This window comes from Lepidothrix coronata, unplaced genomic scaffold, assembly GCF_001604755.1.
Source record: "Lepidothrix coronata isolate B3197 unplaced genomic scaffold, Lepidothrix_coronata-1.0 Scaffold7, whole genome shotgun sequence".
NCBI classification, from domain to species: domain Eukaryota; kingdom Metazoa; phylum Chordata; class Aves; order Passeriformes; family Pipridae; genus Lepidothrix; species Lepidothrix coronata.
The window spans coordinates 3,742,862-3,759,971 of NW_016690187.1; the positions used below are offsets into that span (position 1 = coordinate 3,742,862).

The window sequence follows — 17,110 nt, forward strand, 5'->3', positions numbered from 1 at the left end:
TTAGATAAATAATTTTCATTAGAAATAGCTGCAGCTAAAGCAGAGAGTCCTCTGATTTTCTCAGTTCTCTTGCATTCCATTCTTGTCAGTTTGTGATTCAGTCTTTCCTCTCTGTGATGTACTTTATTAATCATCATCTCCCTTCTTTTATATCCTATACCTTTACAGTTGTGGTTATCCAGTATTGCTTCCTGTAAAGACAATTTTGCACTTGGGGTTTTTGTTATTAGTTTAGAAGAAAAAGAAACCTCTTCCTGACATTGCTCACTTCACACACATCTTGGTTAGCATCTGGAATCTGGAAATAGAGTACTGCTATTGCCCTGACTTTTACTATTATTATTTTGACCTAGCAATATGCTCTATCATCCATCCTAACCCTGTACATTATATACTGTAAGGAATCTTCCTATATAACCCACAGCCAGGCTTCCCTGAGTACTTTTAGAGAATGCCTTGCACTAGAGATAGGACATCAAAACTGAGGGAGGAATTTTAATCAAACAGTTCAAGATTCATTAGTTTTTGCCAAAATGTTTTTAAATGCCTTGTCTAAAACTTGGAAGTTCTCCACATGAATATGTTGGCACCCTTCATAACTCAATGGTTGCCTATGAATATCTCCCATTCCAGCTGAAGTTTGCCAGCAAAACCAATCCAATCACACTTCACCTTGGTGCTGGCAGACTAAAGCTGGAACTGTGACAAAAAAAGAAAGAAAAAAAAAAGAATTACTCCCACTCCCTGCATAATCACACTAAATACAACAGACTTGAAATACCATTATCTTACCAATACCTTCTCATTTACACTTTTGATACACCATATTTTTAAGCTTTGTGTTACTAACTTCTATTCTTAGCTTTACTAATCAATAATTTTTTATCCAGTTATTAATGACATTGCATCTTTTTTTGTTTTGGTTTCTTTTTGGTAAGTCAAGTGTCCAACTAATATTTGCAGAAAAAGCTCAGAGCATATTTTCAGATATTAAAACTAATGGATTATGACTTGTTTATCATGCTGCTGATGTTTGTTCATCATTCTGTTTTCATACTGGATACACTTCTTACAATAAGTCCTGTAGCAATACTCAAACAGAGAGTCATTCAAAACTCAATGAGAAATTAATGTAGTTTTATTTCTGTTAAAAAAAAACATAGACAGTTTGACTTGTATTTTCTTTTTTACTGTTCTGAAATGCTTAAGACTGATACAATAAAAAGATAAATTCTTATTCTTTTGACATCAGCCATTCTATGCTCTGTGATACTGTGCCTTTTTTTTTTAGACAGACAAAAATAATTCAGTTTTATCTTGCTAAGGAGGATTTGGAACATGTGTAGGACTATATACCTGTAGGACTATATACCTAGAACTACTACAGTTGTTTCCTTGAATTAGTTTTTGTCCCAACATGCTAATATTATCTATATAGAATCTGGTTCACTTACATGATTGATATGGTTACTCTTCCTCTTCTCTCGCACTAGAAAGAGGGAGAAAGAATGTGAATTGAAAGGTTTCTAAAAAACAAGCCCAATTTACATTCAAAAAAGTCATTCTAATAACCTGGTTTTCTAAAGTACATGAGTATTAAAATTTCGAAATTTTACTTTAAGCATCTGGAAAAGTAGTTTGAGGAAAAAATGTCAAGTTTTATCAAGCTAGTAAGCTACATACTACTTCAAACTACCCACATATACATTTAGAAACTACTTTTTTCCATCACACTAAGGGGAAAAATGTCTCAGCTTTGAAAAGATGCTATGTATCATGAAAAATGGAATGATTTCAGACAGTTCAAATAGACAATGTCCAATATCCAACAACAACCAGAAGCAAAACCAGGACACACTGAACCTGCCGAAGACACAAGGAGCAAGTGAGGTGCCCAGCATTATTTACATGTTCTCTCTTCTCCTACTAGACAGCAGAAGGTATTTCACTACACAGAAGATGCTGACACAAGCTATGCACCTATTTATGATGTAACTGCAACCATGTTATTTGATAATTTTAAACTATGTCTGTCTTTCAAAAAAGATTGCACGGTTTAACTTCCAGCTGTGACAGCAGCAGCACAACAGTGCTCTTAGAGGAGAGCTGAGAGTTGCACACATGCACCAAGTATACAAATGCGACCAGCCTGGATAGCCGACTTCTCCAAAATTTTAACCTCAGATCATTACCACTCTTTAGCAGGACACATTCTCTTACACATTTAGAAAAACTGACAATTGGAAAAGGGTAGCCACAATTTTTTTTGTCCTTTAGCATAAATTAAACTCATAATCCTGATAACATCTCAATGAGAAAGAACTTACGGATATTAATTCTACTAATTCTGTGGAAGGTTAAGCAAAGAGGAACCAGGAATTTAGAAAATAAATTCCTCTGGTGAACTTCTCCATAAAAATCAGTTCATCTAACTAATACAAACTTCAGATCATAGTTTAATAGTTACTATCTCACCTACCAGACCATTTTTCTACATGGACACAAGTCTACACAATTCAATATATGACATTTGAAGAAAACCAAATCACATTTAAAAGCAATACTACCCCCAACAAGCACGTTCATGCAGTTTGAACATGTGCAGCCAGGCTGAAAGGCTGCACAGTGAAACTGCACAACAGTGTTCAAGAACTGTGTCAACTTGTGAGTTGCAACTCCAGCATCCCTCATCTAAGAGGTGTTTGAAGCGTGCAGGTCAGAGCCTCTGGCTGGATGAAGACTGACCTTAGAGGTCCCAAGGAAAGAAGTTTCTATATTTCCTTGGTATCATCCCCTCTGGAGAACCATGCAGTGCTTGTTCCCACTGCTCCTAGACTATCTGAGCACTGCAAACTTGATAAAACTGACAATTTTACCACTTGTCATAAGACTCTGAATAGCAGGACAGCAACTGACAGACCTGTCAAAATAATTCTACTTCTCTGTGGCAAAGCTATGCCAAGGTAAAAGACACACTGCAACTTTCCATCAACACATCCAACCTCAAGTACAACACTTTCTCAGAAAAACAGTGCTTCAAACAAGAACCAGCTGTAACAGAAACAGAAGCATTTTAATAAGACTATCTTGAACTTTTTATTAGTTGCAACTTCAAAATGTGCTGTTGTCAGAATTTGTTTTTATCTGTGCAACTCCACTCTTTAACAGCGTTTTGGAATGCACAAATTATAGTAATTTTTCCAAATTGACTTTTATTAAGTAAACACGGGCTCTGCAAAGAAACTGAAAATCCCAATGCATACTTATTAGGATTCAAGAATAATTATCCTCTGAAACTATTCAAACAGTTTAAAACAACAAAAAAGCAACTGATATAGATTGATGGCTTAGGCTTATTATTTCTCACAGAACACTGTCCTTTTTTTTTTTTATAACTTAAAACAACTTTTAAAACAGCCCTTAGTCATAAAAAAAATCACCACTGCTGGAAGTTTGAATTACACTAGTGAAGAAAGCTGTGCTCCTTCAGACTACTGGGATCTGCACTGCAAAAATCTGATATTTAAGCATTTTGAAGAACAACTCATTGTCAGGGTTAAGTAAAATGGCCTACAAACATATTTCTGTGTAAATACGCAAATTACTAATCCCTGTGCTTGAAGGAATGCAAGCACAGTGTTCTCAAGCTGTATAATTAAAATAGGCCATCATTTTTCCAGTTTTTCTCCTGCCTTTTGTTAAATTGGAAAAAACTTAGCTTACCATCTGTTTGTGACTTGCTCAGGAAAATTGTGCTTGCTCTGGGATGATCAGATGGATTAGATTCCAAGGCTAAATCTGAAACAGAAAGGACCAAAAAAAGGAGATATCTTTAACAAAAGATGATGATGATTGCAACAATTCCCACCCAGACTTAAAATGCTCAAGAATAAATGATGGAGACAAGATCAAAACCTTACTTTTGCCAAGACAAATAAAAACTTGGTATTTTTCCCTCTGAAAAAAAGCCTGTGGACTTATTCCTACTGCCATGAACTGTGAATTAGCTTATGGTTTCCATGAAAACAAAATCTGGAAAGGGAAATCTCAAAAAACATGTATCTTCAAAAGTCAATCTGTGCCCCTGCGTGTTTGAGTAGCTGGGTGTGGGGCCTGTGTTCAGTAGCAGGCACAAAATGTTTCTTGACTTTATCAAGGCAATAATTAAAAATGCCCCACCAAAACAGCAAAAAAAATAACACTGCTGATCACTCTATGCTTTACGCACCAAATACAGCAGGAAACAATCTCCATGGCCTTACAAAAGAACATAATAAGTAAGGTTTACAGTGCTGATAAATATCAAAACACGGAACTTACGCTATTCTGTTCTTTTGGAATTTCAAGTTAAACCACGTACAGCTAATATACATTTACTGAAGAACAAAATTACTTTAATCCTTTGCCACAACAAACCAGTGATGGCATTAGAAGAGGATATATTACTGCCTTAGATTAAGATGGAAGCAATCACAGAAGTTTGTTGATGACACTGTGAACATCATGATGAAATTCTGAGCTGCGTTAGCTTTGACAGAATTAACAGCTGTTCTGAGGAAGTCATGCTACAGACACACTGAGTTATGTGAACACATGAACACAACAATCTAGTACTGTGATCCTGTAAGTCCTGGAAAGAGCAATTTTGCATCCGCTGACATTTGTCATTCTGATCTTCCTGTGTGCTACTTATGCCATCCCAACCATGCAGTGCTCACACACTTGCACGTCAGTGTCCAAGGTGGAATGCCAACACAGCTGCCACACCCCTAAAAAACAGTTATCTAAGAATTACCATCAACTTTCAACTAAAAAAAACAACTCCATCTCTCAATCTTTTATGCAACCAACCAACAGAACTCTGGTTAAACAGTAGCCAAAGTAGGAACAAACTGTCTGCGTGCTGAAAGTCTCAACTAAGAATGTTCGTGCTACTGCACCTACCCTTCAGCACAGCCATAGCCCTCCTGTGTCAGCGAGTGAATGGAATTGGAAAAGTACACATTCCCTAGACTTCTCATTCCAGATTCCCACTGGGGCACAGCATTGGTACCCAGATCTCCATGTTTTCCAAGTCCTTGGCTTACATTACTGACCTTATTTCCAACAGTATTGCTCTGACACTGGTCCAGGATGCAGACCACTGTAATTCTGAATCTCTATGGTATAACTAAGGCAGCCAACATGTGTTTAGGAACACAAAGACTGTTCAGTCAGGAATTTCCCCCTCCTCTCAAAAAAGGCCAGAGTCAGCCATGAAAGCAGACCCCTCTTGTGAAGTCTTTAAAAGCTAATTTACAAAATCAGTATTTCTATTCTCACCTTACCATGCTCATTCACAGCACACAGTGAACAGATACCTGAATTTAATCATGGAGTTAAAATGTAAGAAGTCCTGGCTTAGAAGCCCGAGAACGGAATTTGCCTTACAGCTCATACCTCAAGTACTACTAAATACACATTTGATTATCTGCAAAAAAAAAAGATCCAGCACACAACAGCAAGGCATACCGCCACATTTTAAGTACCATTTGTAACATCTTAACAAAACAGTAACTTACTTAAAATGTTACAAGTTTGACACATTCCTAACAGTGACTTAGCAAACTCACTTTTAAGAGATAGTACATAGTTTGTAATGTAGTTGTAATGCTAGCGCTGCATTAACAAAAACAAACAAACCCCCAACAGTGTTCCAGAAATGGAAGTATTCTGCTAGTCTACCAAATAACTGAAGTATCATCAACAGACAGAACAAGATATGCAATATGCAGACTTAAAATACAGGCTATTATCAGCAAGTTATGATGTAAACAACTCAGAATTTATTTAACTTACAGTTCAGCAACAACTTTTAGAATAACTGGCTAAGTCAGGTTAGAAAGGACCTCAGAGGTCTCCAGTTCAACCTCTTGTGAAAACAGAATCAGCTTTAGGTAGAACATGAGGCCGGTCAAGGTTTTACCGAGTTGAGCCTTGAAAACCTCCAATGAGGATCCACAGAGCCTAGACCACCTTTACCACCCAGAGGGACTAAATGCCTACAGGGCTATGAGACTCACTATGGAATGGTAGGAAAGAGCATGTAGGACTGTACAAGATTTGTGTCATATTTAGGAGAAGGCAGAAAGGAAGATTGTGAAGGAATAAGCATAGAACAACAGAAGGAAAAAGGCTAGAGAATTCAGTACCTCCTAACAGCAATCCCTGTTTCTCCTTGATGAATTTCAGAGGGTTGGTGTTGGCCCAATCCTCCAGCCTGTCCAGGTCCCTGGGAATGAGCAGCCTCCAGCATACTGACTGTTGCCCAACTGGCTGTCATCTGTAATTTGGGTGTACTCCATTGCTTCCTCCAGGTCACTGATAAACGTTAAACAGCACAGATGCTTTTTTTCCCAGGGAAAGACAGTACAGGGTAACACTTGTCCTCCCTCACCTCATAAAAAAACCCCAAAACACTAGTATCTTGACTTCCCTAAGGTTTTGATTTACTTTGAAACCATATGACTTGTAAAGGCTCACTTCTTACACTGTTTTCGCCTGTTCTTGTGTTCTGCCAGTCCCTATATCCATGCTTCTTATATGTTAGAAATCAGGTCTCAATACAAGAATATAAGGTCTGAATATAAGAACAAATATTAGCAACTTTTATTCCAGACAAGAAGTGTCTGGAATGTCTTCTTGTCATTCCAGACAAGAAGATCCACAGCACTGCAGCATGCGCTGAGTGACACAGGTCAAATGTGCCCCCCGAGCCAAGCAGACCCACCACACATCTAAGGAGAGGAACAGCACTGAAAGGATAATAGACTCTACTGACTCCAGTTCCATGGTGGTGCTGCCAGACATAAGGTGCTTTCTGCTGGACAAAGTCAGGTGTGTCAGCACCCACAGCACGTTAAATCCACAACACGGGTAATACAACAGAGTTAAGGTACTAATAAAGTCCAAGACACACTGCACAGCCCCTGGTACAAAACCCCACCAGAAGTGATCAAGACCAACTGTAGCTGGGCTTCTTATGGCAGAATAACACAGTATTAGCAGAAACAGTGCAACTGTTTTGTCTTGCAAGAGACTGCAAAGAAAGAAAGAAAGAAAGATGCATTTAGTGGACCACTCCTTGTAGCTTTCCCCTTCTAAGCAGACATTTTAATCATCCTGTCCATGCTGATATCCCTGGCCAATGCTTTTTTCTAAGCAATGGAAAGATTTGTCATGTGATTTGCTCATCCTAAACTGCCAGTGTTACTCATGAAATACCAAAAAGCAACAGCAATACAGCTGATGAAGGAAGCACAAGGCAAGAGGCAGATAAGAATATGAGCAGGGGTAAAATGTAATGGGAAAAAGCAAAAGAAAAGCCAGAGGAAGAGATAAATCTGTCTGCAAACAATTTGACTCACAACGAAGCATAACTCCCAATACTTCATCCTTGTAGCCCTTACAAGTCCAAAACTAAAATATCTAGTCCTGAAAATAAGGGTAAATCTTGATTAGGAGCTACATCATAATGTGTATTACAGAAAGCTCAAGCTTCACGGAAAGTTAACAGAAAAAGGAAGAAGCATTTATGCCACAGGATAATCAGAAATAATCATTAAAACATGCAGAAACAAGAATGAGAGAAGTGAGAGAAGCAACAGGATTTAAAAAAAAAAAAAACAAAACATGAAAACAACTGGCACATTTTTGTTCTACAGACTATCAATTCAATACCAGTCAAAACACACTTTCTACCTGACCTTCGTATTTAGTGATAAAGAGGTGAGAAGGGAAGATGCCCACCAGAAATTAAGTCCATGGGAGTGGCACAGTGACGTTACCACACAAGGGCCGTCCGTCTCTCTCTGAGAGTAACGTATTAAAACCTGCATCTCTCAGTGCCATTTACTCACGTGTACTACCAAGCTTGTCAGATCAACCCTGTCTCTAAATGGAGCAGAGAGAAGCCTGAACTTGCTTCCCTCTGCCACCATTCTCCCTTTGAGGAATGCCTTGCAGCTTGCTTGCCCTTCTGACAATCTCGGCCACCTCCGCTGCTGCCGTGTGCACCATGTGCTGAGAGTGCGCAGTCCCCCACGGGGCAGATCACATTACTTTTAAAAGTAATCCTCTGCCCCCAGCTCAAGATCTTATGTCCTTTCCTCAAGAAAATCCGCATAAGACTTTACTTTTACTCATCTGTGCCATATAAGAAGGTGTGTGGGGTTTAGGAATTTATGATGTCAGCTACTTATCTACTGGTTTACACACCACCACAGGTGACTTCTAACTATTACAAACACATTTTACACACTGCATTGTGCTACATATTGAATAAAGAGACAGTCAAATATGTCACTAAACAGCAGCCCTTTGACAATTTCACTACTTTAGAACAATAAACTATTGCATTTCCTTTAATAGTTTTAGCTCCATCCTCTGCTTTACCAGAGAGCAGTAACATTTTGTTACAGCACATATTTAAAGCATTAAATGATAAAATCATCTCTTTGCTGTAAACTGAGCTTCTTCACTCGTTCAGTGGGTTACTAGCTTTGACTGATGCTTGAGTTTGTATCTCATTGCCTTACAGTGTGAAATATGCAGGTCACTTAACACTCCCAATAAAGATGTAAAAATTATATCAGACTAGCAAATTTGCCAATCCATTTCAGAAAGTCTGTTATTCCTAACAAGAACTTCATTAAAATTATTTGTCCTTCAAATTATGCTATTCTAACTCTATTCCTAAAAACTTTCAGAAAAGATACATCTCTGGTTTCTAAATTCAACCTGATTTGTTTATTTGTCCCAGCCACACCAAACACACCACAGAAACCAGCTCACATACGTTGTTTTCCATTGGCCTTCTCCTGTTATGTCCTCAGTTACACACAGATTAGTCTATAATTTTAACCCTCCATGGATGGCTTCTTCCCCAGATCTGGACTGAATGAAAGCACTTTGATCTCCTGATTATTCATCTTCAACAGAACACATCTCTCTTCCATGCTGAAATGGACTCCAAAGATACAAAACTTGTTTTCATAACTAATAAGAGCAAATTTGAAAACATAAAGGACTGGATCAGTTGTATAACGAAGTGCTTTCAAACTCAACCAGTTTTCAGAGAGGAGCTCTATTGTGAGAGAGAATCTAGGAGAAACCAACACTTGCATATGCGTAGGTCCCTTAAAAACACTCCTAACTTCCCAGAGGAAATCAACTATTTAAAAAGGAAAGCAAACAGAAATAACACACACAGCTGGCCATTGTTCACAGAAAGACAGAAGTGCTGAGGTTGGATGGGACCTCTTGAGATCAGCTAAGTCTAAGCCTCAGCTCAAGCAGGGTCAGCCAGAGCAGAGTGTCTGGGATGTGTCAGCCAGCTTCTGAATATCTCCACTGAGACTTCACCACCTCGCTGGGCAACCTGTGCCAATGTGTGACCACTCTCACTGCTAAAAGACTATTTCTAAATATCATGAGTTTACACAATACACTGAGAAGGATGTTTTAAAGCTATTTAAAATCTGTCAGTTGATCTTTATGGCACTACTACAGGAACAGTAATATTGTTACCAATACCCAGCACATATCTAAGTGCACTCTGACGTTTTAAAAGGATACAGAAATTACTTCAATATACAGCAAGCTCTCTTAAATAAAAAGGAATTATTTGCTCCTTTACATCACACTCCAGAGTTGGACTAGTTCAACAGGAAACTGCCACAGCAAACATTTCAAATTTGCTACTAAAATCAGAAGAATTTAGAAAACAAAACTGCAATCTATTAAATACTGTGAACTACCCATGGGTTAAGTTATCTATTAATTTCTGTGGTTTAAGAAAAAAGTCAATACAGTATTAATATGTGATCTTTCATTTCTTAAAGTGCAGGAGGATCCACACCACTATATTCGGCCTCCAGAGGACATTCCAGCACGATCCTATTGCACCCTGTCCCTAGTCCCTGCTGGGGAAACATGGCCAAGAGATTTGTTCCACTCAATACAACACCCAGCCTTGCCGGGACCGGAGTCAAGGAGGCTTCCATGTGTTTTGTGATGTATCTGCCGGAGTTATAAGCACTTCCACAGATTGTAGCAAGGCAGGGTGTCAGGAGTGCCCCAAATTCCACATTGAAAGCAGGACAAATTAAAACGGTGGTAAACAAGATGACCCCAGGATTTTATCTTGGAACTAGATGGAAAACAGTAGCTCACAAGCTTGGTCTTGGAAGCAACTAACACTTTGTTAGAGACGTGTTCCTGTACTCCATTTAATGTAGGGCCATTTAAAGGACAAGGAGAAACAACTGGTTCCACCTTCTATTCTCCACACTGACTTTCAGACATCAGAATTCACTACCATCAGAAGCTAAAGCAGAACTCCACAGCTCTAATTTTCTAACTGATAAGCCAAAACAAAGATTTCCAACTGTACACATCAAGGGGCAACCAAATTTTAGAATCCTAGATCCATGCTGACAACAGCAAGTGTAAGGAAAGCCTTCCCATAACAATTCCTCATGTTCTCTGCCTTACGTACAAGATCTGGTTCAGAAAGAAAAATAGGTGAGTACCAGAAACCCCAGTCTCACTTGGTATCTGCAGATAACCAAAATATGATGCCCTGTACTGTGTGTCAGGTGTCATATGCCACTGGATGGACTGACACGTTAAGTTTATTCTCCTCTTCCAATTGCTCACATTTGCAAACTTCAAGTAAAGTTTGGGCTTTTATGAAAGTTAGCAGTGTCATCAAGTTTTGTGCCATTTTAGGCACAAGCTCAAAACCAGTCACTCTTTACAGCAGCTTTGTGGACTCTCAGTTTACCTGCAGTTTTTTCTATAAAAGAAAAATAACTATCTGCATAACAAAACATGTCCAAGAGTTTTTCAGAAAAGCTTTTTCGGTCTTCGAAAGACATCCGCATTCAACAGTTTATAATCTGAGCCTGACTGACACATTTGATGGCAAGCCAGTGTTAGTTTTCACACTGGAAAAAAAATCAACTGTGTTTGATTACTGCAATGACTCAAGACCCTTTCAGAACTCCAAACAGAAGCAAAGCTGTGCTATGCACACACAGCTCATCAAACACTGCAGAATGCTACCTGGCTGACTGGGGGGGGGGTTGTGTAAGCTGTTAAGGTAATCCTGGTACTTGCATTACCTGCAAGTATGATCTTCAGTTTTATTCATCTGGCTTTACTACACATTTAAATAAATAGCACTGAGTTTCTTTTAAGTCAGTAGCATCCTCCTTTGTCTCTTGAAATCAAAACATTCAGAGTTTTCTTCTGAAAATATTATTCTTGTAGTGAGTGAAATAAAAGTGCACATATTCAAACTCTAGCTGTAATTAATTAAAAAGAAATAGATCTATAAATCTCAACATGAGCTTGCTGGCAAGGATCTACAGATGCAAGGTCTGGGTTCTTAATGTTTGGTAGAATTTTCCTTCTGCCACCCACAGTAACTTCTTCCTTCTCCTTGTATGTGGAAGAAACACTGCTAGAAATGTTAATTTAATGTGTAATGCGAATCTGGGAGGAGCAGGTTTTTGTGTTTTGTTGGCTGAGCAAGAGTTCATTCCCCTGTTAGTCAGCTTTTTGGTATGACCTCACCAGTGATCACACTTGAGAGAACAGATACATCTAGCCACAGAACTTCTATTGTTCTACAACATCTACCCTGACAGGTAGGAGGGAAAACAGCAAATCTCCTAAAGAAAGCCAGAAGAGGAAAAGGATCCTAGAGATAAGTTACATGGAAACAGTTTAAAAAAAAAAAAAAGTCAAGATGAAAATTAATTCGGTTACCTTAGTTCTATAAGTTTCATCAAACCCCTCAGGTTAGCCATATATTTCCTTTCAATATTTCCTATTTTATGAAAATCTCTCAGTTATAATAGCTGTTATGCTGGAAGCCTGAAGAAACACACTAAAAAAACAGATCAGTCTCCCTCCATATGAGCTTCATGTATGTATGTTCCACATCAAGTAATCTTAAAAACCTAACACTTACAGAAATTTACTTGCTGCAGAAGCCTCCAAGATTTAGTGAAGAGAGAAAAGAATACAGGACTCCTTAGTTGCCAGTGGTATCCAAGCTTAAGAACAGAAACACAAATACTATAGTACAGCAATGAATTATTTTATTTCCAATTCCCAAATTTGTAGACCAATTTCCTCGCTGTTTCTGGATGACTTAGTGATTCAGTCATTTCCACTACAGGTACTTCACAGATCATTTCTAAAGGCCATGGTATCAGGCTGCTTAAGACAACAACATGAAAGGTGTTTCAGGCTTACAGAAGTCAATTATTTCACATTTGTCAAGATCACAGACTATCTGTAACTGCTACAAATACCTTTGTAATTAAAGTCTAGTCAGTTTTAGAAAAAGAGATATTGACAGTTATGGGGAAAGAAGAGTGAGTGTAAGTTAGGTGAACAACTCGGTGACTACAAGGGAAAGAGAGGGAACACTACAAAAGGTACCAGAGCATCATCTGGTTTTCACCCCCAGCTTCATACTAGACAATGGTACTTGTCAGCCTATGCAGCTACAGACCTTCAAATACAGAGGCACAAAACCCAACACAAGATGGCTAAGCCTTTCCTGTGGTGAAAACTGCTGGCATCAAAAAGCTGATTCCTTGCACTAAAGTGTTTTAACTTACCAACATTTTAACTAGGACTTAAAAAAAAAAAAAAAAAAGGAAATCCAAACAACAAAAACCCCCAAACTAAAAAAAAAAAAACATGCAGGAAAAAACCCTCCACCCACATGCTTGAAGCTGAAATTATATAAGAGGAACAAATGAACAGTATTTAGACCTTCTGCAAGGAGGTTTACAGACAAGCTGTTAGTGAAACCAGATCACAGACAATCAATATACCCAAATATCTGTTCATCTTCAACGCTGTTTAGTAACTGCAGCATGCAGGAAGCCTGAAGCTTTCCCTGTTCAGCCTCTAGGGAGCAAGGGGGTTGTTGAAAAAGGAAACACCGGCTCACAGTTGCCTCAAGAGTTACTCTAGGCGCTAGTCTGAGCCTGGTCAAGTAAATCTCACTTACTTTATCTCTCTTCTTCAAAGTCCCCTTCCATTTGCTTTCCCATCTAACCTCTGTGAGGACCACATCCCACTCATCTCCACTCCTGATCCCATTTTTTGTTCCCCCTCATCCCTGTCTTTTCCCTTGTCATTCTCCATCCCCGTTATTCAGATGAGGGAACCAGGTCACTTTGTCCCATCCCTTCAGTAGGTCAACATTCTTCCCCTTAGTTCAAGGGAATCAGGCAAACCTCTGCTCAAAACTGATGGACTCTGTAAACAGCAACGCTGGAGGGTGATAATGTTTTCAAATATAAGTGAGATACGTCTGCCAAGCAAGGTCTTGTTCTAGTTTTATCCAAGGATCAAAGAATTTATGAAAAAATAGATCTATGTTTAAACATAGGGATCTGGCAAGAAAGTGTCAGCCATAAGAAGATCTCCCCCAAATAACCAGAAAAAACTCACAGGGGAAAAAAAAAAAGCTCAAAATAAAGATTAGCAGATGCTGTGTTTACTTAACACAACTTGGCTTAGCATATTGAACCACAAATACAAGCTTATTTCTCATTCTGAAAAAATGTGCACAGAACAGGTTATGGCTCAAGATCTTGATAACCATAAAATCATAGAAGTCATCCTTCATATTTTCTGGTAGTAGTGGATCTGACAAACCTTTCCCATTTGAATTAACTTTTGTTGAAACTTTAAACTTTCAGTTTCACTGTGTGTTTTATCTCCATTTCACTTACCACTCCTTTTCTGTCTTACATAAATACCACTTGATAATCTGCCCATTTTAAGAAAGTGAGATTTTTCTTGTTTAATTCTGATCTGATACAGACAGCATGCTGACTGGAAAGCAGTGCCTGCTAAGTACTGTGCTGGAGAAGCTACAGAATAATTCTCATTTAAGAGCACAGACCTGCAAGGACCACGTTCCACTTGCTATGAAAAAGCTACAAAACAACACAAACCAAAAAGTTCAAGCTCAGTTGGTAACTTCTGCATTCCTGATACAACCAAAACATTAAATTTTAGCAAAACGAGTGCAAAAGTACTATGACAGACTCAAGAACAACAAACAACTCAGAGGTAGAAATTTAAGGAATGAAACATCTCCATCACATTTGGATGCTAGCTTTCTGATATATTTAGCTGTTTTCTTAGAAACTTCTAGAACTGAGTAGCATGGAACAAAAATAGCCAAAATTATCTTGACTTTTTTTCCTTGCAGCTTTCTCTTTTCTCCCTGCCAAAAGCATTCAAGAAAAGGGCAGTCAGTAGGTTCCCAGCCTTCCATTATAGCCTAAATTCACATCTTAGCTAGCCTGTGAAATTACACATTAATCAATTATGGAAGTAAATTTTATCCCCCAAATGAAACCACTGGATTATTACCACTGCAGCAATAAACTAATGCTTTGTAGTAGTCAACAGCAAAGAAACATGTTGGCTGCTTGCATGGTTAGGGTATGCTGACACTTTTTACATCCTAGAGTTTGAGGGATAGGCATAGCTATCCGGTATACTACAGATCTATTATTTCATAGAAGGTATTAAATTAAACAGCAGTATCACTTAAAACTTCTTTATAAGGCCTGTTTTGTACCACTTGATTTCAGACTTCCCAAATAATGCTTCACATTCTGAAGTTAACTGCTTCAATCCTATCCAGGCAGCGCTTTATAACATTCAAAAATGAACACAAGAAGCTTTACTTCTAATATTGGCCATCCATAACTGTATTTTAATAAAGACATCAAACTTCGATGTAACTCTTTAGGGGTGCAAAAAGTATCAATCAGAGAAATGCCAACAGCATCTGTCACTTGTAGCAGATCTACTTGCGAGGACAATAGTGAACCACACACCACTGTTAAAGTAATCTTTAAAATCACCCAAAACACATACTACTTATGCAGTTCTAATTTTAGGATAACCTCCTGCCTCAAGACTAAAGATTCCATAGCCAGAAAAGTAAAATTTGCGATAGACAGCTGCTATCTTATTCTTGGACTATACACTCTTCTTCGGGTTTGCAAATTCAAAAAAATTAAATACTTCCCTACTTCAAGGCCAGTTCTGACACCTGGATGAATTCACAATTAAGTCTAGTTACTTAGCACTGCTGACATGATCACATACTAAAGATTCAAACAAATACAACCCTTATTCCTGAGCAGATTTGGTAAGCTTAGACATTTTTGCTTGGCTTACTAGAATCTTTACAGAGTTTAGCTCCTCCTCCCCTAACAAGTTCAGAGATTTCTGTAATATCTTCTTGCAGAAATAAAGGTTTATTTCTCCTAGATGGCAAACATAATTTCTCCTACTGCTGCACTGCACAGCTGTCTCAGAAGAGATCCAAGGGGCTGACTGTTCCATCTCATTTCTGGAACAGCTGCACCATATGGTGCTGTGCAGAAAAAGGCAAGTTTAATAATTCCATTTCCAAAGGTTTCCTCACACTCTGCTGCTGCCAGTTTGACTGCAAAAAATTTTTTCTTCAGTTCAGGTATGGATGACAGTGATTACTGTTATTGTATGCATCGTACATAAAAGATGTCAGGCGGGCTACCTTTTTTCAACCAAACAGACATCATATAGGTGTGGTTATAATTACGAAGCGGAACGGCAAGACGCTTGTTAATTAAACTAAGTTTTGAATATCATAAGCTGTTACTCTGTACGGGTACAGCACCACGTGAACACACGGCCAGACAGGAGCACCCCTAACCTGTTACACGTCTGGTAACTCCCCACAGCACAGCACAGCACAGCACAGCACAGCACAGCCCTGCCCAGCTCTCTCGAGGCACGTCTGGGGAGGAGATGCATTACAGAGCGAGTCTGTGTGGCACCAGTGCCCCAGGTGTAACTGGGAGCAATCTGAGCAGCAAACGCACTTGCCCATGAGCCCAAGGAAAGCAAATCGGGCACACCGAGAGCTACGCGACAGGGAACAGCGGTGTAATGAGTCCTCAGCTATAACCGAGCGCCCTGCACAGCCAGAGTATAAATTACCCACGTCCAGCCACGGTGATGTCATATGCACAATCTCTGTAATTCCTAATTCCCTTGCTCCCCACACACCCTCTTCCTTCCTGCTGTTCAACAGAGACTGGAAATGCAGCAGCTTTTGCGATCTGCCCGAACACTGCGACTGAGTCACGACTCCCTAGTTAAACAGAAAGGAGCAGCCAGACTTCTTCCCCTTAGCCGGGAGCGCCCGGGGGCTCCGCCACGTTCCCTCTGGACTCGCGGACCCGCTCCCCGGGGACCGGGCAGGGAAGCGCTCCCAGGGCAGGGCAGCGCTCCCATGGCAGGGCAGGCGCTCCCAGGGCAGGGCAGGCGCTCCTCGCCCCGGGAGGACCCGCCGAGAGGCCACGGGCTCGTCCGACGGGCGGAGGTCCCGGACCCGCCGGGGCTGTGCCAGCGCCGTGACAGCCGCGGGAACTTTGCCTGGGGCGCGGCGCGGGCCGAGCCCGCGGGGCCGCGCTGCCCCCGCCGCCGGGACAAAGGGGCCGCGCCCCGGGCCGCCTGTGCCCCCCGGCACCCCCCCGGCGGAGCGGGGGCACCGCGGGGACAGCGATGCGGGGCCCGGCGCTCCCGCCCGCCCGCCGGGCCCCGCCGCTCACCATCCGGGAACTCCCGGTCGCTGATGTGCTGGAGGTGGGGGCCGCCGCCGCCGGGATCCGAGTCCCCCGACTCGGCCTCCGCCGACCCCGAGCCGCCGCCGCCGCCGCCGCCCGCCGCCGCCGCCCCCGCCGCCTGGTACGCGTCCGCCCAGCGATCGGGCCCCGGCGCTGCCCCGCCGCCGCCGCCGCGAGCCCGGCTGAGCTTGGGGCTGGCGTCCGGGGATACGCAGCAGGTGACGGTGTTGCCCATGGAGCTCGGCGCTCCCCCGCCGGGCCCCGGCTGCGCGGTCCGGGCTGGGCCGGGGGAGGGGAGCCGGGCGAGGGCGGGTCGGAGCGCGGGGCGGGCTCAGCGCCGCCGCCCCCGCCCCGGCCGCGCGCGGCCCCGCCCGCCCCGACGGCCGCGCGACCCCCGCGCC

The 17,110-nt window shown here is 41.1% G+C and overlaps 2 protein-coding genes across 2 annotated transcripts in view; one reads left to right on the forward strand and one right to left on the reverse strand.

Annotated features, from left to right (window-relative positions):
• CCNYL1 (cyclin Y like 1) overlaps nt 1–16,966 on the reverse strand; it is a 33,589-nt gene extending 16,623 nt beyond the window's left edge. Inside the window, exons 1-3 of the mRNA XM_017834797.1 lie at nt 16,695–16,966; nt 3,724–3,798; nt 1,455–1,489 (exon numbers count right to left, since the gene is read on the reverse strand). Of these exons, the coding sequence (XP_017690286.1) occupies nt 1,455–1,489; nt 3,724–3,798; nt 16,695–16,944 (360 nt within the window). The 5' untranslated portion in view covers nt 16,945–16,966. The remainder of the gene's footprint in view (nt 1–1,454; nt 1,490–3,723; nt 3,799–16,694) is intronic.
• The window catches only part of PLEKHM3 (pleckstrin homology domain containing M3), a 150,090-nt gene that overhangs the window by 129,018 nt on the left and 3,962 nt on the right, over nt 1–17,110 (forward strand). The gene's annotated exons all lie outside the window — the stretch shown is intronic.